Below are 25,069 nucleotides of genomic sequence, written 5' to 3' on the forward strand. Positions count from 1 at the left end.
CTTATCATCTTAATGCATCCCAGCGAGGGATGCCAGACATTGTACACGTAGCCACTTTTTCTCTCCTGAAAGGCACTGTGAGGCACTTGGCTCCTCACAGTGTTAAAGTTCCTAATAGCACAACCTCCAAAGTGAAGCATTGGGGATGTTTCATCATGACCCACAAGTAAACACAGCTCCTACTTTTGGAGATGATGTAAGAAGGGAAGACTTTCACCTCCATAGGTTTCCAGCATATAACTTCCTAAAGATAAGCAGAATGGTTCCCTCCCCTCACTGCTGCATTTTCAGGTTGTTACAGACCTGGTAAATGAGGCACGGAATAATATTCACAAGTTTTACTTTCTAACAACAGGACACCTGCAGTTCTTAATGTAACTTGGGATTCTATTTGACAGCTTTTGGTTTGTACTAACTACAGTCAGTATTACCTATGTTATAATCTTGAAATAACGCTGTAAGATATACTTTTATGAATTAGGTACTATATTTTCAGAATACTCTTCCTCAACTTCAGATAAAAAGTGTATTAAAAATAAAACACTTCTGCTGATCTTCTCATCAAGATATACCTAAATTATTCTAACTACAAAGCAGTAGGTAATAAAACCAGCAATATGCATATTCAATAAGCAGAATTTAGCTTTAAAAAAAAAAAAAAGAGGAGTCAAATTGTCACAAATCTTGCTTCTTGAAAATACAGATGATACACCACATTTAACCTGTCAGAAGCCTCATTAGCATCATAGACTCTAAACCAGCAATCAAGACAGTGTGCTCTTCACGTGTTTACATTTTTAAATGCTCTTAAAATAGCAATAGTATAGATTTACATTAAGTATTGCTGCTTAGGGGGCAAATATTCTGTCTAAATTTCCTCATCCCTTCTGAGAATGATACCTAAAAATGTCATGATGCTGTACTCAGAGCACACAATGACAAAGTACAAAGATTCCTTTACAGTTTGTTTTTTTTTTTTTCTTCTTCTTTTTTTTTCCTCTCTTCTTTACTTATAACATTTCAGGAAAAATGGATTGCTTTCCATTTTTCAGGACAGTGGGTCCAACCCACGTCATTGTTCTCCTAACTACTGTTGAAAACAGGCATTCCTCAATGTCTGATTTCATGTAAAAAGTTACCACTCGAGAAAACAAAGACTGAAACAGAGGTATGGTGACTCTTCATAATTCTTCTGACTTCTCTTTTGCTTAGCCCTGTGCCAATCTCAGGAAAACCTGAAAGCTTAGGGATATGTGAGCCCCTAGTTTCGACCACTGATGTTAATGCCTAGATTTTGTACCCAAGGCTTGACAATAAGGAGGACGATGAAAATTCAGTACACAAACAGGTAAAGGTTATTTGAGAAAGTAAAACTGGAAGGATCTGGCCCTCTACTAATAAAGTGTCATGTAAGCAGTAGGACTGCTGAGACCTTGGCAATAAGCTCGATCATACTAATATCACACCAACCATCAGTAGTATTAAGACATTTTTATAAACTGCAAGAAATATGCGAGCTATTACAAGATATAATTCTGAAAAACAGACTTCTGTGTAAGAAGCCAATTTAAGAGGAAAACAACATAAACAATAGTAACTTGTGTGCTCAAGTGAGGCATCTTTTTAATTTTGAGTAATGAAGATGTCAAGCCAAATGCTAGAGTAGTTTAACTTAATTAGGTGGCCTATTTTTCCAGGCAGCCTTTCATTTCCTATTGAAAACTCAGCTTGTATGCAAGGCAACAAGAGCAATTTTGTCTGTAATGAATACCTCTGGGACTCCACAGAGTGATCATTTGAATGTTACATTGAAGACTGGTTTGAGTAACTAGTTTGGGCTTGTTGAGCTGCCAGACTTCGTAAAACTAACTAGATTAATCAAAGAATGGCATCTTAGCGGTTTATTCGGTCAGAGGGCAATAGGTCAAGCTGACTGTACTGTGGCAGCCTTTGCCAAAAGGGACAATATAATAGTAATTGGTCTAATTTGCAGTTCAAATTCATGTAATTCTTACAGACGTTTTATGGACCAAAAAAAGTTCATTTTATATGAAGCTCAGTTGAAAAATACTGCCTTTAACATTTCCCATGGTTACATCCCATAATTCATCCACACTGCTGACCTGCAGAGTTTCCTGGAAAGGAAACTACATAACTAAAATATATGATGTCTATAATCTGTTTTCACATGCTAAAAAAGTTGTACATGAAGGAGTGGAGGGAAACATTTTGAAGGATATTTTACGCTGGTTGCTCATTATACAGAAAATTCTCTCATGTCATGCACATGCACAGCAAAAAGCAGTGCATTTTCTCTTGTGATATGGGAAAAAAAATCTTCTGGCTTTTGAACACAGAATTCATCATTTGATGATTGATTTTCTGTTTACCTTTTTCACGGTAAAATAATAGCTTTTGTTATTTTTACTGTATTGATTTACAGTGGGCATATCACTGAAGTTGCCATCGTCCTGATGCCACAGCTGAGACAAGATGCATTATTTACTTTAGTTCCTCCCTTTGGTAACTCTTAAAAAAATACTTTTAATTGATGCACAGGATCACAACACAGCCAAGTTCACAATTTTAGCTTTACACTATCAGTATCTGACATGTGCTTCTAAAGCCTCATTTTTGCAGCAAGGCAATTACCCTCAAAAACTGCTTTCATTAAAAAGTTTTCAGACTTCATCGTTGTAAAGAAAATATAAGTGCAAGGATTCTACAGCCAGAAGATGAATAAGAGGATGAAAAATATGTTGTAGTTGCCAGGGTTTCTGATGTGATCTCGATTTTGCAGATCCATGCTAATGATTTTCGAAGGCTGGAGAGAGACTCTTGTTTATCCACCTGTAATTATGGGTATTTTTGCCTGGAATCCTTAGGGAAAAGATTTTGCCCTCTTTAGTGTTTTTATAACATGTGCTATAGAATCAGCTTTAACTAAAAGAGGCATTAAGTAAAAACATGGTTTAATTAAGTAATGGATTTTTCAGAGATAAGTAGGGTCATTTCTTTTTGTGGTTGGAGTACAAGTCCAATACTTAATGAACGACTTGACTAAAATCAATTTTAGTAAAGGAGAGTGAAGCTATGTCTTTTTTGTAAACTTTGAAAAAAAATTTAAACATAGATCAACAGGCTATAATTTTGACATTTTTTATAAAATTTGATGCACTTGATCACAAAAAGATATAAAGATAAAACCCTGTCTGTGAATACATACACACTGCATGTGCACACATTTTGTGTTGACATTAATGACAATCATACATGATTTTATAATATGTATATGCACACACTCACAGTCTTGTTAATACAACTGCTAAGGTACTGTTAACAGGGACACAATATTTTCCAGACTCTGGACCTGATCTCAAGTGCATATTAAGAGATCACATTCTACACAAGAGGGAAAGGGTCACCTTTCCCTTGCTGCTGGTTAGGGAAAGGATCACCTTTCTCTTCAACCATTCATTCGGAATATGAAAGTGATGCCTGTTGGTTTTCTTTCCCTGAACCAATTTAAATTTACATCCCACTATTTTGGAAAGTGACTCCTATAGACTATTTCAGAGAAATGGAGGAGCAGGAAGTAGCCCTTCTGTTGTTATTGTACTTTTGGAATACAAGATAGCGGACCAGGAAAAGAGGTGGATATGATTTACAAGAGCACTGAACTACAGCCAACCAGCAGACTGATCAAGTGGCCTTGGCCTTTCAGACTGGAGAACCCTTCTACTAACGAGAAAAGAAAGGCTTCCCAAATTTTGGGTAGGATTGCCTTGCACTCCAGGGTACTGTGTATGCATCAGCACTACTCTGACCATGAGAACTGAGCTGTATCTTCTTGGGAACACACATAGATTTTGCACCGCGATTTGCAGTATGAAGTTGACAGCTGCAATGACAGCAACTTAATAGTGAGGAAACATCACTACGGGACAAAGAGACCAAGTACTAGTCTATCTTTTGGAAAGACTGCACTACAACACAAGAGGGAGGAGTGGTCAGCAGGGTGAGGGAGATGGTTGTCCTTCCCAGCTCTGCCCTTGTAAGGCCCCATCTGGAGTACTGCATCCACCTTGGGACCCATAACATAGGAAGGATGTGGAACTGTTGCAGAGGGTCCAGGGGAGGGCCAGGAAGATGATCAGAGGGCTGGAGCACCCTTCCTATGAAGCCAGGTTGAGGAACTGGGCTTGTTCAGCCCAGAGAAGGATCCAGGGAGACTTGTAACAGCCTTCCAGTACTTGAGGGGAGCTTATGAGCAAGAAGTAGACCAATTTTTTTGCATGGTTTGATAGCGATAGAACAAAGGGACTAGTTTCAAACTAACATAAGGGAGATTTAAGATAGATGTTAGGAGGAAATTCTTTACTCAGAAGGTGATGTGGCACTGGCACAGGCTGCCCAAAGAAGCTGTGGGTGCCCCATCCCTGGAGGTGCTCAAGCCAGGTTGGATGCAGCTCTGGGCAGCTGAGCTGGCGGGTGGCAGCCATGTCCACACTACGCTTGAGTGTTGGAACTAGGTGATCTTTAAGATCCCTTTCAACCCAAGATAATATATGATTCTATGATTCTATGAAAGGAACAACAGAAAACAAGAAAGGATATCTACTATGTAGCATTTATCCATTCCTACTTCATATGAGTAATAGCTAACTCAGTAAGTAATTAGAGTATAAATATGAAATGGGAAGTAAGGGATAGAATTACAGTTGTGCATATGGTAACAAAAGGCAGAGGAACATTTTCCTAATAATGTGAAGAATCTCTCAGATGTCATTCTATCCAATTTTAGCCTGGAGCTGTACATGATGAAACAGTTTTGACATCATTAGTGCCCACTATGCTAAAGGATATGTATATATATCATACACAGGTCTCTCTGTCATATCTTTGGGAGGGAGGAAAATACCTTCTCTGTGGAAAGAGTATTACCCTTCTGCCTCAGGTAGCTCATGTTTTCCAATAAGGGCAATTGAGATACTACCCCATATCACTGGCTTCAAGTCAGTTCCTCTTTCTTCCCTTTGGATCACAACTAAACATTTATCAAGCCTAAGGAAGCCTTAAAAGAGCGCTGAGGCTCTGTACAAGAGTCTTGAATTATATTATGTATTGTGACCAGGAATAAATGTAAAATAAACAGCATAATTTTATTCTGCATTGTACAAGACCCACAAATTACAGGAGGAGAAATTACATGAAGAACAATTCATCTTCAAGATTCCAATTATAGGTGTGAGGAGAAAACAATATATTTGTGGGAATTTGAAATGCAGAGCAGTTGGCATAGCTTTATTTTAAGATGATAAATATTTTCAGATTGAAGTGCAATTAGTAGTGAAAATGTCATGTAGTTTTACTATATGTGTTTGTTAATATGGTTGGCATAACTCATTTAGGAGATGCCTGCAGTGCAGAGTCCTGTGCTACATATATCATAACAAAAATACAGTACTTACCCATATATGTAAAATGTACACAGAGACAACATTGCCAAACAGCCTTTTGGGACAGTCTAAAAGAATATCATTAATTTTTACTGTATACTTACACTTCTGGCTCAGCTCCAGCACTGCCTTTCTGTAAAAATCATTTCAAGTATAGAATTATGCTATTTGCTTGCAGCAACATCACACGAACAGTAGTGAGCCATATGTTGCTACTTAGCAACTTAGTCTATAAGTCCCAAAGCATGTACTGATTTGAAAATTGAACAGAAATGATAATTGTTGAGGGATGCTGTGAGGCAACTTGTCTTGAACTACCAAGCTATGCAGATGTTTGATGCTACATAGCAAAAGGAGCAAAACTCTCTTTTTCCTGTCCAATGACTAAGCTTTTATTTATGTTAGCCTAAAGGCGACACATTGATTAAAACCCTTAAAATAATAGAAGGTGATGTTTTTCTGGATGTAAACACTTTGCAGTAAGCAAAAAGGACTGAAGTGCAAGGTTAGCTTTTTTTGGAGCAATTGCAACATTCCTGATGTCTAAATTTTATTTCATTCTACACACACACACTTCATCTTATAGCCTCCAGATCTCTTGAAATGTTTGATTCTAAGAGAAGTGATAAGGCTTAGAAAGGCAAAACAAGCAAAGCTCATTTCTTAGGGTTAGATCCAAAGAAAGGAGGTGAGTATGTCAGCACGTACCAAGACCCAAAAAATTCTGCCTCTAGTCATGTAATCCTGAAGAGTGCGTAAAGGAAATTCCTTGCTCTCTGATGCTCTGTATCATGACCCAGTCTGCCAACATACTTCCCAAATAAGCTGGGTCACTCTCTGAAATCAGAAAATGACGTTCACACCTGACCCAGTCATCATAATCACAGCTTAAATAAAAGTTTCTGAGACAGCCATCCCTCTCCCAACATGGGATTCATATTTTTTTAACAGATGTGCATCTATTGAGAGAAGTAGAGAACTCAATTCACTTATTCACTGGTTCCTGTTCCTCACCTCTGATCTCTCAGGGGAACATCTGAGTTATTGGGGATGGGAGGAAGCCTGCCCTCCTCTCTAAAGTCATGCAACTTCAAAACTCATGAGCACATCTGGAAAATGGAAACTGAAAACTCTATGGATTAAGTGACTAGAGCTTTATCTGGGAGAGAAAATTTTCTCATCTCTTCTTACAGGACTAGAGTTTTTCTACATTCAGTAACAATGAGAGGAAAATGAGCAAACAGATCTGAAAACAGAAAAGATCGGAATATACAGTCATATTCCTTCTTCCTCATGTTGTCCTGTAACACACTCAGTCTTGCATGCTTTATTTTCACAGCAGCAAATATCTAACTCTTCCTTCAAAACAACCCATCTTTAACAGCCAGCTGGCTACTGAAATGGTGGCCAGTTCACCAATTTTGGGTGACCACTAAATGTTTACACCTGAGATGGGAACTACATCACATTACAGTGATCAGTGAAGACTTATTCATCAACAAAGAATTGCTCAGTTCCTTAAAGGAATTACCAGCAGTTATCTGCATCAGGAACAGGTTTGGGAAAGTTTCTCATGCAGTTTGTTACCTAAACAAGAGAGAGTCAGAATTTCCAACATCCACCCTTTTTTCTGCTCCTACTATGAAGGGTTTTTAATATATGTGAAAGCTTGTAATAATAACTTAATATTCCCTTAAAAAATCCACTGCAGTGGTGTAAGATGTCTGCAGCATTAGGAGGGAACCACTGTAAGAGAAAAGATGGTGGAACAGCCAAAGGCTGATAACTTCCCTCAAATGGGCACTGTGTGTGCCTGGCTGTTATAGTAGCTCTTTGCCATACGGATTGCTCAGCAAAGGACAGAGAGATCAAACAAGTAACCTGGGGTTTAAATTCAGCCCAGGAGCTGGACACCAAAAAGCTAGGCATTGCCACAGTGAGTTTCTAAGTATACGAGTTCTTTATTGGTTCCAGCCCTTAGTAACTAAACAGTTTTCTAACACCTTTGAATTTGGAAAAGTCAGAACTGATAGACCATTTTCCTTGAAGACAAATCATTTGCACTTAAAGTATCTAACCTTGGATCTTTAAAGATACCTTAAGAACCCATTGAGATCAGCAAGTGTTAGATGCATAAATATCTCTATGAATCTGGGCCTTGTTAGCACATGCAGAAACTGCATAAAAGATTAAAACTTATGCTCTTAATTTTTCAATATGCCATTTAAATTATTTAAACTACATGCATACACACACTACAAAAATATCAACTGAAGAAAAATAATTCTGATGTATAATGTGGATTTGCAATTCTTTGTTCAGAACTATTTAAGATAGATGTAATGATTCTCTGTGAGGTAGCAGCTGTCTTATAACAGCAATCATTCACAGAGTTTGTATTTCTACTGTTTCAAACAAATTCAATTAGCGCTCGCACTTCAAAACCCTTAAGGCATAAATGAGATGATACTATGCTGCTTTAATCTAATAGTAATACTAAAACTTGTCAGTACAGTTCTTGGATTAATGGTTGGAGAAAAATTAATAATATAATTTTTCATTTTTTAATCAAACAATTCAGTTCTAAACTACCTCTGGATCTTGGAGAGTTCTTAGCCGAATAAGCTGAATCATGCACAAATCCTAAATGCAAAGTACAGTTGGTCTCTAAAGGTATTTTGGCAATAACTTCAACAGAAGACTAGGAAGCAACATGGTGGAACATTCTGAAGACTGTCTTCCTGACTGAACAGTGCAATTCATCTCATACAGCCTCCTACTTCCTGAGCCACAAATGCACCTGCATACTATGCGCTATGTTTAAGTAGCCTGTCTTGACTATTTGAAGAACCCCACTTCATGTGGATATTTCATCTGACTGTACTGTCACTTTCCAGAGCTGTTGATTTCTAAATTATGTCCAGCTCATCTATGCACATTTACTTTGCAGCCAAATGTATTTCCCACCTAATAAGAGAGTTTCACATTATCCCTCAGTCCTGGTGGAAAGAGGTGTATCAAGCTAGACACTGCTGGGCCTGAGACATTGCATGACCTAGGCCACAAGTTTAATTATTCAGGGTGATTTCTATGACACAGTGTAATTGACCCGCACCACTATCACCATCATGTACTAATATAGAATTAACTGCATTTTAAGAAATAATTGAAGTCTTTAGATTTATAGAAAACCATAGCAGCTAACGGCTTAAGTGGAAATGTTCTTGAAAGAATTTTAAAACATACATAAAATTCTAGAACTTAGTGTATGGTTCCTCAAAAAGGGGACTTAAAATATCCATAAATATCTGCATCGCATTAAACCTTTCGGGTTGAAGGCTAAAGGAGACTGAGTCATTTCCCTAGCTCCACTGTTAACAGTGTAACATTGGCAACATTCCTTAGCCATACCATTAGTGTTAAAAATGCAGTTCTTCAACTACAACTGGTCTAGGAGTGATAATTAAAGCTATTTGTGACATGTGTAGCTTATAATGATTAACTTGTCTGCAGTCAGATAAACAAATAACGTGCACCTGTAAAGACTTTATTTCCTGAAGGTAAAACAACTGTTTAGGAAAGATCATGCTGGCAAAACAGCTGCTTGCATTCTGGAGAGGAAACAAGGTAGTATCTTTCAACAAACGCCAACTCTGCTGTTTTATCAACTCTATCTCATTAACTGGAAACAAGGCTTAAATGCTTTGTTTATAAATTATGATTATTCCTGATTGCAGCAGTTACTGATAGTGCCACTCATTTGCAATGCAATTCTTTGAATTTGTTTAATTACAATTTGAAACAAGGCAGAGAAGATTAATTAACCCACCTGGCTGGCTGGCACATAGTCCTGGCTTGGCTCTGTCATACTCATGTACATGTTCTCACCGTCAAACTGCAAAGGAAATAATAGTAAACATTTAGAAAACTTGAATATTTTTCATCAATGACTGAAAAAAAAAAAGCAAAACAGTAGCCATAAACCAGTATTATAGCCTGGTTTTAGAGACTTCTAATTGCATGTGTGCATCTTGTCTTTGATGTTCCTGTTGTCATCCTTATTGACCCTGGATGTCAGTGATTTGGAGTAATTAGCGCTCTAGTAATTACAGCTAGCAAGCAAGAAATGAATGGTTCCCTTTCATCTGCAATCTGTTTTAAAACAAAATGGCTCATTTTGTGCACCATGTATACATATTGCTGTTGGTTGTAATGAAGTGCTAAGTGAATTGCACAGTTACTGAGAAAAGGAAGATGAGAACAGAAAACACACTAAAATGCATCTTAATGGATTCCAACTTTAGCTTTTGAACAGAACAAGAGTTGAAATTTCAAAACAAATTAAGCTCCCTCATACTGAACTGTTCCCATACCAGAAAGAAGGAAATACATTTCCAGATAGCTTTCAGACATCTGAATGTATGAAGCAGTATATCCAGAATGTATAGCTTAAAAGGATAGTTTGCTTGAAGTGTGAATACAATAAGCTTTCATAATTAGAACTGCAAAAATATCCTTCAATAAATGTTAAATACCATTCATGGAAATGCATACAAAGCAATTTCTTGTTCTTTTTCTCCCCTCAACTGCAATTAAAAAGTAACAGAAATGTGATAGAAAGGAAATGATTAAAAACTGAGGGTCTAGGTGGAGAAAAACTGTCAGAACTGATGCCTCATCCTCTAACAACACAAAGTATAAACCTAATGATTTCTTACATGATCACTGAATCATTAAGGTTGGATTCTCATCTGGAAAATGTCCCCACAGAACTTCCATCATGCTCACTCAAGTGCCAGTGCCAACACGGTAACTACAGTGCCAGTGTCCATTCACAGGTAGGAAAGATCTTTTTAAACCTTCCAAGTAGAAATGCACAACAGCAGGAATCTCCATCACCAGCCATCAGCCACAGATTTCCAGCTGTTACGAGGTCTGTTTGAAATAACTTACACCTGACCCCTTCTGTGAATGTTTAGAGTGACATATTTTGGAAATGAGCCACTATTTTCGATGATGCAACGGCATTTTCAAAAAATCACCAACACTGACTGAGCTTCCTGAACTACAGAAGGTGGTAGTGAATTTCCTACGGACATTGCTCATTCCATCCTGAGCTTTTCAGGATATTCTACTTGCAAGGTGACTAAATCAAACTGTAGCTTTGGCAGACAGTTCCACAAGTTTTGCTGAAGCAGCTGTAAAGGTTTCAGCTTCCAGCTGTTCATCCTGTTCTGCCAGAGGCTACAAGCCTTGTAACAGCAACCATAAGAATGAATATGTCCCAGCTGTTGGCACAGCAGACAATGGTCTGCCCTTCCTGGACAGTAACTTAATAGATAGTCACAGCTTATCTGCCAGAATCCCTGTTTCCATGGCGGGAAAGGATGATGTTATAGACACAGATCTGCCATAGGAAGTTCAGCATTTCCAAATCTGATGGAACAGAGGTATATAGATAAGACCTTAAAAGCAGGGATTGATGATCTTTTTATTCTTTATTCTTTATTCTTTTTTTTTTTTTTTTTTTTTTTTTTTTTTTTTTTTTTTTTTTTTTTTTTCCTGTGCAAATAAATGGAAAGATAAAATTCTGAGGAAGTATTTCACAGCCTGCTATCAGAAACCAAGCACTCTAGTATAAGGCCAGCAGGGACTCAACTCATTCACCTTGTCAAGCAAAAGACTGTCAAGCATCCTGATCACTGCAATTGGTACTTAGAATCCAGAAAGATGACTGATAACAAAACGTCAGTCTTTCTGACAGTGACATAATGGGATTTAATGTTGAGAGACGGAAGTTAAAGAAAATCTGTTCTGAAATAAGGAAATAAGATCCGATTTTAGATAGTAATTAAGCTTTCTATCAACAACCAAGTCATAGTTTCTTACAGATTTCTAAATTTTTTTTTTTTTTTTTTTTTTTTTTTAGAAAAAAATGCATTCCATATCATGTTTATGAGAAATACTATGGACAGACTAGTTAACCTGGCTAGTTATGGTGGTCATATCCACCTTGGAAACCGTGATTCCTGAAGTTTCCCAGTTTTAATTTCCCTTGTAAAAGTCATATCCTTGCTACTCTGCATTATGAACATTGCCATAATTCATATATGATATGCTCAGTTGCAATAATCCTGAAGAAAATTCTTTCTTTGGATGTTTATTGGCTAGATGCAGACCAGGGTTTCTTCAATTAATTTTGTCTTCTGTAACACCTGAGACTTTGATTTGAGAAAAGAATCTTAGCGAAATATACTAATCTTTCAGTATACTAATATTTCCTTCCTTTGGATGTTTGGTCATCTGTCTTTCCTTCCAAGCTGATCATCACCAAATCTGCATTCACAGAAAAAAATTTAGCTAAAATCAGTTTTCCATGAACCCTGGAAATTTGCATCATTCCTCATGTTGTTCTTGGACCACCTTCCTATCTGATCAGTGCCTCGTTACTTCCAGTGCTTCAAGCACTGGTAGGATCTTGAATGTCATCATTTCCTATTCCTTTTGGCCCTCTATTCAGTTCTTCAGTTCTAATATGGTATGCAAGCTTAAAGTAACTACGTATCAATGAAAGTGAAAAATACATATACATATCTGTACCTAAAGTTTGACTTCCTAGCTTTTAGTGCCTTAAATGAGAAATGATCTTCTGCAACATTTTGGATCAATTTGTTAGGGTAAATTTTCAAAAAAAAAAATATTGATGCATAATGTCTGCAAAATCAGGGAGGCCTGGTAATATCTAAAAATTCCCAGAATTGTTTGAGTTATTACCTAATTTCTCCAATATTTGAACATGGAATTTAGTCATTGTACTGTTTAAACTTTGTTAGGAGTATGCATAAAATACTGTATATTAGGTTGTATAGTTTAATAAGATTTGATGGAAAGTGATTTTTTTTTAGTGTTTTGCAGGATGCAAGCTGTATTAGCTGGCACTAACACTGTCCTCCATATTAGTACGTGTACAGAATTTACAGCTATAGTAAACACTATAAATGTAAAAACATTTACACCATCAGTGCCGTGTGGTGCATCACGCCTTGGTGGTCCTGAAGACATCAGACACAAGCCTGCAAACCAACTGTAAACTTCAAGGACAAAGCATATACACATACATTTTCTACAGCAGGTGTTTAGGAACAAGTTCTTAATGTTTAGTAAAATGTTTCTAAAATAAGGAAACTATGATTTATGTAAACCTAATTTTTTTTTAAAAAAACAAAGGTTTACTTCAGTACTGAGTTGATTCAGTATCAAAGAAGTGTGGATTACAGACGACCTCTACCATCCACCCCAATTAGACTTGAAGCCAGCCAGTACTGTGGGGGACAGTATAAAAGGCTTTTCAAAAACTACATTAACAGCAAAAGGATGTCCAGAAATAACCATTACTTGATGAGAATGGTCATCTCACAAATAGGGATCAAAGAAAACAGAGACATTCAGTGCCTTCTTCACCTCTGCCTTCAACATGATAATGGGTCCAGGGCATCATGGAGCCCCAAGTTGGAGTACTGTGCAATAATGAAGAACTCCCAGCCATTCCCAAATACACATGAGATTTGCTGCTCCAACTGCTTGCACATGTTTATGGGGCTCAATGGGATTCATCCCAGGGTACTCAAAAGAGCTGGCTGATATCATTGAGAGACTGCTCTCAATTATTTTTCAACAGTTTCGGGAATCTTAGAGGTCCCAGTTGACTGGAAGCTGGCAGATGTCCCAGTTTTCAAGAAAGGCAAGAAAGAAGATCCTGGTAATTACAGGCCTCACTTTGGTGCCTAGCAAAATTATGGAAAAGATTATTCTGAGAGTTGTTGAAAAATATCTGAAAGACAATGTAGTCAGTGGTAACAGCCAATATGGGTTTGTAACAGGAAAGTCCTGTTTAAAAAGTTTATTATCCTTTTATGAGAAGACTGTCCACCTAATTGACCAAGAGAAGCCAGCTGATGTAATGTTTTTGGATATCAGTAGAACTTTCAATACCATTTCTCACAGTATCCTTTTGGACAAAACGTTCAGCACATAGCTAGACAAAAAAAAAAACAAAACGCGATGGGTGAACATTTGTCAGATCAGGCTTCAAGAGTCAAAGAACACCAGACTGGCAACCAATACTGAGTGTAGTTCCATTTTAGGGCCAGTTATCTTTAATGATTTTTTAATGACTTGGTTAGAGGATTTGAAAATAAACCAAGTAAGTCTGGGGATAACACTAAATTGGGAAAAGCTATTGATTCTGTCAAGAGTGGAGGAGCCTTGCTGAGAGATCTTGACAAACTTGAGGACTAGGCAATCACCAACTTCATGAAGTTTAATGAGAGCAAGTGCTAGATTCTGTGCCTGGGATGGGATAGCCCTGGATATATGTACAGGGTGGCGGATGAGAGTTTGGAAAAAAGTCCTGTGAAAACAGGTCTGGAGGTTCAGTTTGACAGCAAGTTCAATTTGAGTCAGCAGTGTGTCCCATCAGCCAAAAGGGCCAATGGTATCCTGGAGCGCACCAGACCCAGCATTGGCACCAAGCAAGGGAAGAAATGGTCCTGCTCTGATCTCTGTGGCCTGAGTGCAAGTTTGGGTGCCACAGAGTAAGAAGGAGATTATATTATTAGAAAGTGTTCAAAGGAGGACTACAGAGATGGTGAAGGGTCTGAAGGGCAAGGTGAATGAAGAGTGGTTAAGGTCCCTTGGTTGCTCAGTCCAGAGCAGAAGAAGCTGAGGGGAGGCATCATGGCAAGCTGCAGCTCCTCACAGGGAGTGGAGGGGCAGCTCTCAACAGAAGTGTCAAGGAGCTGCACTACGGGAGAGTCAGACTGGGGGTTAGGAAAAAGTTCTTCATCAGAGGGTGGCCAGGCATGGAACCTGCTCCCCAGGGCAGTGGTCAAAGCCCCAAGCTACTGGTGTTCAAGACACATTTGGACAATGCTCTCAAAACTTCATATGGTTTTGGTTTTAGATGATCCAGTGTGGAGCAAGGAGTTGGACTCAGTGATCCTTGTGGATCCCGTCCAACTCTGGATATTTTATGGTTCTACAGATAAAGGATAAAAAAAAAAAGTACAAGCCTTCAATAAAAAAAAGAAGTTCAGAGATACTGATGCAGTGCACTGTCACCTCCAAGAACACAAGACTAGACCACACTGATACAATAAACCACAAAAAAAAAATGCTAACAATTTGATCAACTAAAAAAATCGTATAATTTCTTTATCCCAGGTGCATCAAACTTCCAAAACAAGCCCCTTAACTTCAGAAATTAATGCTTTCTCCAATATTAATGTTGCATTAAGGTTTAGGCTGGATATCAGGAAAACCTTTACTGAAAGAGTTGTTAAGCACTAGAATAGGCTCCCCAGAGAGGTGGTTGAGCCACCATCCATGGATGTGTTTAAAAACTGTTTGGATGTGGTGCTCAGGGACATGATTTAGCAGAGGGTTGTTAGAATTAGGGCAGGATGGTGAGGTTGCAATTGGACTTGATGATCTTTAAGGTCTTTTCCAAACTGAGCAAACCTATGATTCTATTATTAAATTATTTTAGCATTCTATATATTGCTTTTTAACTTGCAGGCTCTGCAGCACTGCATCTTTTAATTCTCTTCCAGAACAGCTTAAGTCATAAGATCCCGACCTCGTACCATACTGAGACAATGGTTCAAGTAGCCTATCCAAGTAGAAAGTGAATCAATAGATCAGCAGATATAAGCCAGAGACACCTCCAATCAGGCCTCCAAAATCACCTTATTTTAATCATCCCAGGTCTACAAGAACCTTGTATTTCCTAAACTTCCCTACCACTCACTGTGCTAGATCTCAAACAAATAAACTGCACAAGTGTCACTTAACCTGGATGATTCATCCAAACAAGAGATGAAGTACAAAGAAAGGCAGTTAAATGAACTGTCTTTTGTGAACTTATGTATGATATATATATATATCGTATGACATTTCATCTAAAGCTTTCCAACCTGTCTCCAAGAACATTCAGTATCATTAAGGGCAGACTTCAAAATCTTTCATTTTAATCTATTAAAAGTGAATGCTAATACAATATTCTGATGTGTGATAATAACTACTCTTGACAACATTTCTTTTCATATTAAAGTGTAACTGCATGAGAAGTTTGGGTGAGAGTAAACTAAGACTATGACTGCATTTTAATACGGAAATATATATAACTGGGAGCTGTTTTTAACACATATTCAGAATTCATCATACTCTAAGTATTAGAAATAAAATATATAGGCAACACTATCACATGGTCATTAAGAAATCCCCAGAGAATAACCATATTTAAGACAATTTGGCAAGATGTTTGGCAAACAACGTGCACAAAACATCCAAGCACTGCTATAAAACATCATTTATTCATGTACTTTAGAAACTTACATAAACACTGCCTGACTCTTACTGATGCAAGAGCTATGACAGAGTTCAGCAAATGTCCAGATTGCTTTATCAAACATGGATTTAGCCAAGTTCACAAAGTTGGCTTTGGTCTCCCATGAGCATTGCATAGTATCAGTTGCAGAATGGCAGGAAACCTGTTTTCATCCCCCACTTATGTTGCAGGCAAATCTGCCAGCATTTATTTATAATGATTATTATGAAGTAACAAGCTTACAAATATTTTTCACTCTTTGTATTTGACTATGTCACAAAGTTATTGTAAGTAGGCTGCATATAATCAAGTAAAGAACAAAACTTAAAGAATATTTGTTATTGATTATTCACTTTGTCTTCATTGCAAGGGTTATCTGTGTTATCTGGATTTCAGGGAAAATTAATTCCCTCTCCTCTTTTTTATCACTGCCTCTTTGCTATCTCACACTTCTTCGCTGTTGTTGGGAGAAGCGTTCATTTGGTTTCCTCTTCATCGATACTTAGCATTTTCTGAGGAAATTACCAATTTGCTTTCTCTTTGTACATGTAGCTATATAGGCCCTAAGTTCTGCACATATAGTTAAACTACCTAAGGTTAAAAAAAAAAAAAAAAAAAGTAAATCAACCACGTGTTTCTTTGCCTCAATGCTGACATAAGCTTCTCCTAACTTATACTGGAAAGCAGCACAATGTGATAGTACTATAACCTGTCCAGTTGTAGTGTAGGCATGGAAGCATGATGAACACTAGTGGAGATGGCTTTTCAAGCCAAAATAAACTTGTGGATGGCTGAGGGGAAGCTCTGAGGGGCAGCATTTAATGCACAGGTTGTATCTCAGCAGAAATACCCTGAAATAAAGGATGAGAAACAAGTAGAGAAATCAACTGATTGGTGGAGGGTGCTGTATATAGTAAGTCCAGCTGCTGTGTAAAGACACATAGACTAGACATCCTAGTTTCTTTGAAGGATCTTAACAATCTCCAAAGCCTGTGTTATTAATTGTAATCTGAATACAAAGTTCTACCACTCTAGATTGGAACTAGAAACTAGATTCAATTTTAAACTTCAGCCAAACTCTTTAATTACAGCTCACCTTGCTCTGGCAGACCTCCAAGATAATTTGTTATTATATTTTAGAAAAATGTCAGAAGAACACTGTAGAAAAGATTCATTTCTAGTGATTCAGTGATTTCAATGCTTACAGCTTATAGATACCATTTATAACTAATATGATCTAGAAGCCACTACTCCTGAAAACTCCTGAAAAAGCTTTAGAACTAGGTAAATTTGTACATTTTACACCAAATGAGAAGAATAAAGTGTCACAGGTGGCTCAATGACAAAAAGAATGTTTTATTTTACTCAGAGATGCTGAAATGAGACAAAAATAATGATGGGATGCAACATAAATCAACAAGTGAGCATGCTAAAAAAACCAGCTGATCTTGTTATGAACTATCAAACATAAAAACAGACATGTCTTGTAAACAGTGTTGCATGATGGAAAACCTCTTCTTCCACGCAGTTTGGGAGAGTGGTATATCTGTATTAAATTGAAACTCTGTTTTGTCTTCTGAATTCCATTTTGTATTCTGTACTGAACACATGTTTAAATTTGCCCAAGACAGGTTACAGTAATGTATTCCAGACAGGCAACCTTTCCAGGAAAGGGGCTTGACACCTTGCTGAAGGAGTATCACAGGAAAATTGTCAAAAAACAATCTAGTACAATTGACTTTGATTGTCTCTGTTCTACCGCCTTCCCTCCCTCCTTCCAGAAATGTTTTTTGAAAGAGGAGATTATTGGAGGACTATGAGTTGGGTGAAAATGCCTGAATGCAGCACCATACCAAAACCAAATTAAACCACTTTGCATAGCTGGATATGCCTGTATGGACCAAGGCAGGTCAGTCACTGCCAGAAGGACTGGAGAAGTCCCTCCAAATATAATATGGGCCTTCCAGGTCACAGAAAGTTTGACATTCAAAGCTGTGGAGAAGAACTGATGTATCCCCAGCTTATTAGTTTTACTCATTTTAATTAAATTAATTGTCTTTCAAGAGTGAAGTATTAGGAAAATGCTTTATGAATCCTATGTTTTCATTCTCTTACTTATTGTCTAAACTATGAATGTTGGGTAGGATACATTTAACTAATTCAAGTACATTGATGTGCAGGCTAAGCATATTGTCATCTACTACTCTGGAGGCAGAACAAACACACTGCTGCCTTGGACACATCACTTCTTTTCCCACAGTAAGTGTCATCTTCCAGGGGCATCTGCCCTTCATGAGAGAGCCACGATGAGACTGGAGGCCCTGCTTAGATGCAACCACAAATAGCTATGACATCAGCAGGTGGTTTTTGCTCCCTGGTGGAGTTGGGAAGGAATCTGCCCCAATCTCCGTGGCTCACTGGAGTGAGCAGTGAGCTGGACTGGTACAGGCAGTGTGCCATGGAGCTGGAAGTGACGGAGCTGCTTTTCAGGGAATTGCTGTCAGACATCTATACCGAGAAAAAAACATCAACTGTGACAAAAGTCTAACTGCCCTGAGCACACAAATGGCTTTGATATGTGTAGGATTCAGTGCTTGGATCAAGGCATGATAGCAGGCTAGCACTGCACTATACTATGCCATTCCACAGCCTGCCTTTCAAAGCGGAAGTGTTTTGAAAATACCCTACTTGATTCTCCTAAAATTAGACCACTTATAAGACATACCATCTCTACAAAGAGTATAGGGAGCAGTGTCAAAGTTTTCTTTCAGATTCTTATTTGTGTCATAAATATCTACACTAGACCTTACATAGCTGTATTCCCTAAGTGTGCTCATTATTTATTGTGCTGGTTGTGAGAAACGGGAAGAACCACAGGGTTTCCCGAATACGTTCTCAAAGGTAGCAAACAGGCTGAATGTCTAAATATATACTGGTAGTTAAAACCTGAATGATAGCACTACAGCATTTGTGTTTTTCCTGCACTTAATAGAGGTTAATGTGGAACAGGAGAGGAGGTGAAGGGGGGTGTTTAGCTTCCCGCTTGGAGCCTGCATGTGTCAGTGCCTGACAGAGCCTTGAAGTTGTTAGCCTTCATGCAGAGAGCTAGCTGAATGAGGTTACAGTGCTGAGCACAGCGGGCTAATAGAAGTAGGATCAGACTGATAGGAGGAGTGGCAGAGCCTGGGCACAGCAGAACATATCAAAGACAGCCCAGGGGAGAGTGGGTACTGTATTAGTCTTTTGTGTACATTTAAATGGAAGACAGTGAGCATGCAGAGATGAACTCTGAACTCACTCGGCTGGGCTCCTGCTCCTTTTAACCTTGGGTGTTAAATAAAATTAAGAAAAGCCACAACACACTGTAGACTGGACTCTCATGCTAAACTACCTTCAGTATGCAAGAGATATGTTAAATAAACATACCGAGATCAAAGTGGCAAATGCTTTTTGTTATTATTTTCCTCAATCCATACTAAATTATAGATGTAGCCACCCACTGGGAAGATAGGGTGATAAGGTGGAAAGGTTTGAATAACTAATAGGAGTAGTCCTTTATTTTTCAGACCACAGTTGCTGAGAAAATTTGTTTAACCTGGTAGGCTTGCAATATTTTCAAATCCCATCTGGCCTGTTTCACAACAAGGTCTAATCCTGCATCCTGGACAGAGAAGGGAATTTTAACATCACCATTTGGATGGGAACTGAATCAGACAGAATGACAAGACAATAAGGCCCTTCTTAATTCTGAGTTTGAGACATTTTTTGTTGATATTCATCATGGTCTTATCATTTCAAATGTTAAATTATATAGTAAAGTGGAAAATCTTAATCAAAAAGATCTGCATAGAACAGAGAAATGACAAAAAAAAAAAAAAAAAAAAAAGCAGGTTTTGTATATCCCAATGCAGAGCTCCCTGCGCTTCTTTATGGCAGAAGACTTCACAGATCTTAGCAAATGAGTTTTGCACAAATAGGACAAAAACATTCACTTGCATGACTACATTGGGAGCTGTGTTCAGGGACCCATGGACAGAATTTGACCCACTATGTTATTTATAGAGTGAATGGGGTGTATATATAGCTCCTGTGGGAAAGTACATCTGCTTCCACACAGAAGAAACTTAGAAATAAAATGGGCTACTACAACAGAAACAACAAAAGCATAAGCAAAACTCTACCATTATTCTGAAAATCTCATGATGACACATAAATTAAAGGTAACAACTGTCATCAGATAACTAGCAAGTCTTGTCCACATACTGCTATGCTTCATGATTAAAACCATAAGGAAAAGAAAGCCTCTATATACTTATATTTATAATTTTTAAAAGTATATGAAATGCGTGATCATTAAGGGACTTGAGCACCCTTACCAATGCAGCAGGTCACTAGAGCATAAGCATTAAAATCATCCTGTTGAAGCAGAGACTGTAAGACTAAAACCAAGCACTCATTCACATTTGTGATGAGATAGGGCCCAATATCTCAGAAATGTACAGGAATAGCCATAAAACAGTGAAATACTTGCCAAGCATAATCAGCTTAAATTTCTGGTAAACCAAATTATTTAGCAGACAGATAAGATCTTATTAGGTACAGCTAATTGAGACCTGGAGGGGATGGTAACAAAAAAAATGACTATTTGCAAGGTTTTAGCAAAACACAGGCATCTGTTGACAACATCTTGTCATGACAACTATAATGCGTTGTAGGACTGATAAACGATCACAGTTCAGCAAAATAACAACCATTGCTGCCACGTGGACAATCTCGCTTCTATTTACAATTACTTTGGTATAACAAGAACTCCATTAATTTAAACAGATTACTGTTAGGAGGAATGCTACACATTTAAATTCATGTCTGCAGCAAGTAAACACCTGGAGCCTCACATACATTCTAAGTGAACTTGAAGGAACTTGGGTTTTTTGTTGTTGTTGTTTGTAGTTTCGTCAAAGATTTAAAAGTTTGACAAAGCTTGGAGCACTGATTTATTCTTTTCCTGCATGGTCTACAGGCAAAGCTGAGAAATACTAATAGAACAGTATTAGAATGGCTTGGAGTATTCTGTTTCAAAATAGGTCACTCAAAAGCAGAGATGCTTAGAAATGTTCACAATATCACTCAGAGATACTGGAGAGAGACTGGGAGAACTGGAAGAGATGTATATAGTATACATTTGATATATTTGATTGATAAGGTAGCAAATGTGTGCAAATAAGTTTCAATTTAGTTTTAGTTTAGAAGGTAAAGGTTTATAATATAGGTACAGTTGTACTTGTCACCCTGTTACAAAAACTCCTTCAAGAAGATAAATATTCCATCTCTTTCTCTTTCCTATTTGCAGTAACAGCACAACCATCAGTGCTGGCTACTGTTTTTCCCCCAACCAGAACATTCTGAATCTATTACTGCCATACATTTCTCACAGAAAATTAGACAGCAAAAGTTACTCAGATCTGGCACTGTTAGAGTCACACCTGTTGCCTTTCAAAGAAAACATGCCTATCAGTAAGAGACCATCATAGTGCTGGAAGGAAGCTCCTTGGACAGGCAAATCCATCCTTTGAATAATAGCAGAATAGGTTTCACTCACCATCCATGAAAGTTTATTGCCAAATGCTGCCTTGGATACAGTTCCAGCAATGGTGTTTCTGTACATTTCTCCCCATTGGTTCAAACTCTTTAGTACTGTTCCTGTTTTGTTTTATGACTTTTTTCCTTTCTTCACTCTGGAGAATGATGACTTCCACTTTTTCGTAACAGCTCTGAACACACTAAGACAGATACTCTGTACTCTACTTCAGGCACACTATTTCAAACTCCTTTTACCTTCTGACATATTTTTCCTTCCCAAAACATTTCCCCATTTGTAGCCTCTTAGGTGCTTTCTACCTTGCTGATGACCTTTTCACTGTCTCAGATGCTGTCCAAAATGAACATATCTGTAGACAAATCCAAGTTCTGTTCCAAGATCATTTTTTCAGCACAGTTTCAATACAGGGTTCACCCAGACTGTGAGTATGCGCCAGCCTCTTCCTCCCTACAAACATTACTGAGAATACACTTTGTCTTTTTCTCAGATCTTAGTAAATAAAACCTCTGAAACCTTCACTTCACCTATACAGGTCAGCATGGAGAGTTGCCAGATAGGGTAGATCTACGACAAATGGTGAAGACAGCTCCAAGGGTTCTGGCCCAAGTCACTGCTGTATGCTTTTTTCAAATTGACAACATTCCTTGAGAATTGCAAGATGAATCTTATGATGAAAATGACACTTTTAAACATTTTTTACATGCAAAAATAAAATAAAAAATAAAAAAATAAAAATAAAAACGCTCCTTTGCCAGAACACAACAGTTCAAGTATGCAGAAGCACTGTGGGAAGCCCCAGTACACTCCTACTGTGCTACTCCCTTAATACCACATAGTTTTAGGATAGCCTTGCAGCATTGCTTATCGCCATAAACTTTCCTAATTGACTTGATAATGTAAACTTGGATTAATCTCTCCTTTGAAGAAAAACAACATCCTGGTCCTGACTTTTTCTTAAGGAAAACCTTTTGTTTGCCGCTGCTCAGAGGGACACAGCTACTCATTTATGGCTAGGAGAAGAGTTGTGGACAAGGTGGGCACGTGCTCTCCTGCCCTTTCTCCTTTGGGGCAAAGCAGCTGGCATTAGAACCAGCAGTTCCTGCAAAGTGGGCGTGAACGTTTTTGAAGTGGATTGTGACACTGATGTCAAAACAACACTTAAATCTCAGAAAGGATGCTTTTGGAAGGATAATCTTACAATTCACAACAGTCCATGCATTCAGTGCACTGAAACGGAAGCAAAATTTTGCATATGCTATCTTTGTTATAACCACTGTTAATGAGCTGACATAATTTTAGAATAAAAACATAATAACGTGATTAAAGCTTGATGGAGCTGTTTTTATGCTTTTATGATATAAAAATGGCTTCTTATTAGCTTTTGATGCTTCATTTTCCCACAGCACCACAGTATTTGCTTCTGTTTTACCCAATTGCACAATAATTGTTGTTTAACTTCAGCAATCTCATAGCCTACTCAGACTCTTCACACATTTTTATTAATCAGCAAAAGTACTCTATAACATTAATGTCATGGAAAATCTGCCTTATCATTTTAGAGTCCTGTATTATATTCTATCACCTGTCTGCATAAGGTACTGAATTTTTAATGCATCATCCTTCCGATTTGATGAAATCTGTGATTAAAATTATCATAATCTGCTATGCCTAAAAAGCATTAAATGAGTGCACATTACACTTGAAATAAATGTCTTGAATAATTTTTGTTTTAATATTCTGTGTATTTGGAAGACTGAAATGTATATAAGCAGTTTTGAAGTTAAAAAGAAACTTGCTGAAACTACAGCTTCAGAGGTTGTACCTGAGATTATGACTCTACTATATATACTTAGAATACATTTTCTTCACATGATCAAGTTCATTTCCAAGGTAAACTTTCCAAACATAGAATATCTTAACCCTGAAATTATTAGGTAAAAAAAAGAAAAAAAGGAGGGAGGAAGGAATACAGAAATTCAAATTGATAAATCATGCCATGATTTGCAGATATACAACCTCAGCAGGAACAAAAAAGCTGCATAAACACTACCAAAAATAGATTTGGCTCCTTCTCTCTCACATTAAAAACACACACAAAGCACTAATTGATTCTATTCCAGAATGCATGATTATTTCTCCTTAATTAGAATACAGATCAGAATGAAACACCTTTTCACAAGCAGGGCCTGTGTCAGGGTAGTGGTTGAAGTCTATGCTAGTATCACAGAATATCTCAAGTTGGAAGGGACCCACAAGGACCATAGAATCATTTGAGTTCAGCCTTTGAAGGTCACTTAGTCCAACTCCCCTCAATGAACAGAGAACCTACAGCTATACCAGGCTCCTCAGGGCCCCATCCACTCTGATCTTGAATGTCTTGAAGGACAGGGCATCCGTCACTTTGCCAAGTAACCTGCTCCAATGCTTCAATGTCCTTATTGTAGAAAATGTTTTCATTATATCACATCTAAATCACCTCCCCTTCAGTCTGAAACCATCTCCTATTGTCCTATCCTAACAGACCCTGACAAAGAGTCTGCCCTTTTCTTCCTCATAGTCCCTCTTGGGATACTGAAAGTCTGCTCTCAGGTCTCCCTGGAAACCTGATCATCAAGCTCACCTCCTGGCTCCAGAAAAAAAACACCCAAAACCAAAACAGCAGCAAAACCACTAAAAACTGACATAATTCAATTGATTTCAAAACTAACATCAAGAGGAACATCCATGAATTAAGCCCAGTAAATGAAGCTGTACTTGATGTGCAGCTTGATTTCTTTCATTCTTTCACTAACCAGGCTCACACATTCAGCACGCAGTCTTTTTCAGCATCACAAAACAATCCGTTTAGTGCAATTCATTTAAGACAGGTATTAAGACGCTCTAAAATTCTCTGCAAAGGCTCCAGAGTCTTTAGAGCTGAATTCATAAGTAGTTAGTCATACAGTATCACTGCTTCATATTGTTTCTTCATGCATTACACAGCTCTTTTAATGCTCCCAACTTTCCCTTAGGTCAGTGTCTACAAGTCAAACATTCAGAAATAATAACAGAGTAAAAAACGGTGCTGTCATTAGATTCATGTTTTGATAGAAAATTAATTTGGTGTTTTATTCATTCATTTGCAATAGTAACTACTGCCTTGGAAAATACAATGTGGTTAATTTTCCAATATATTCAGATCATATTAGTAATACCCAGTTTTATAAGTGTTTTGACGCACCTAATAGTTTTACACATAAGATTCTGCAGTTCAGAAGTTCTTCCAGCTGCGTGAGCCCTTACAATCTGAAATAGTCAGAACATTGATTTAAAAGCTAAGCAAGTATTTCATACCGTGCATCACTGAAGATCTTTTGTTAACACAGAGAGCAATTGTGAATTATGTATCTGATTTTATTTCTTACTGTTAAATACAGATCGCTGGAAAAAGCATAACCAGCTCCTTTTAAGAATACAAAGTAAAAGCGTGCTGTGTATTATGCTACAGCAGGTAATTCAGCGTTTTAGATAGGATTAGCCAGCAGATTTATCAAGCAGCCTCCAAGGAAGGTAGAGTTCAAGACCGGGCTCATCAATAATACATAAATAAACTGAACAATTAGGTACAAAGTGGCTATCTTGTCA

The 25,069-nt window shown here is 37.7% G+C and overlaps 1 protein-coding gene across 2 annotated transcripts in view; it reads right to left on the reverse strand.

The window, feature by feature from the left end:
- TOX (thymocyte selection associated high mobility group box) overlaps nt 1–25,069 on the reverse strand; it is a 218,683-nt gene that overhangs the window by 93,931 nt on the left and 99,683 nt on the right. For both annotated transcript variants that reach the window (XM_052704526.1, XM_052704525.1), the window contains exon 2: nt 9,289–9,354. In XM_052704526.1, the coding sequence (XP_052560486.1) occupies nt 9,289–9,354 (66 nt within the window). The remainder of the gene's footprint in view (nt 1–9,288; nt 9,355–25,069) is intronic.

The sequence above is a fragment of the Tympanuchus pallidicinctus genome, unplaced genomic scaffold (genome assembly GCF_026119805.1).
Source record: "Tympanuchus pallidicinctus isolate F22 unplaced genomic scaffold, pur_lepc_1.0 scaffold5, whole genome shotgun sequence".
Lineage (NCBI taxonomy): Eukaryota > Metazoa > Chordata > Aves > Galliformes > Phasianidae > Tympanuchus > Tympanuchus pallidicinctus.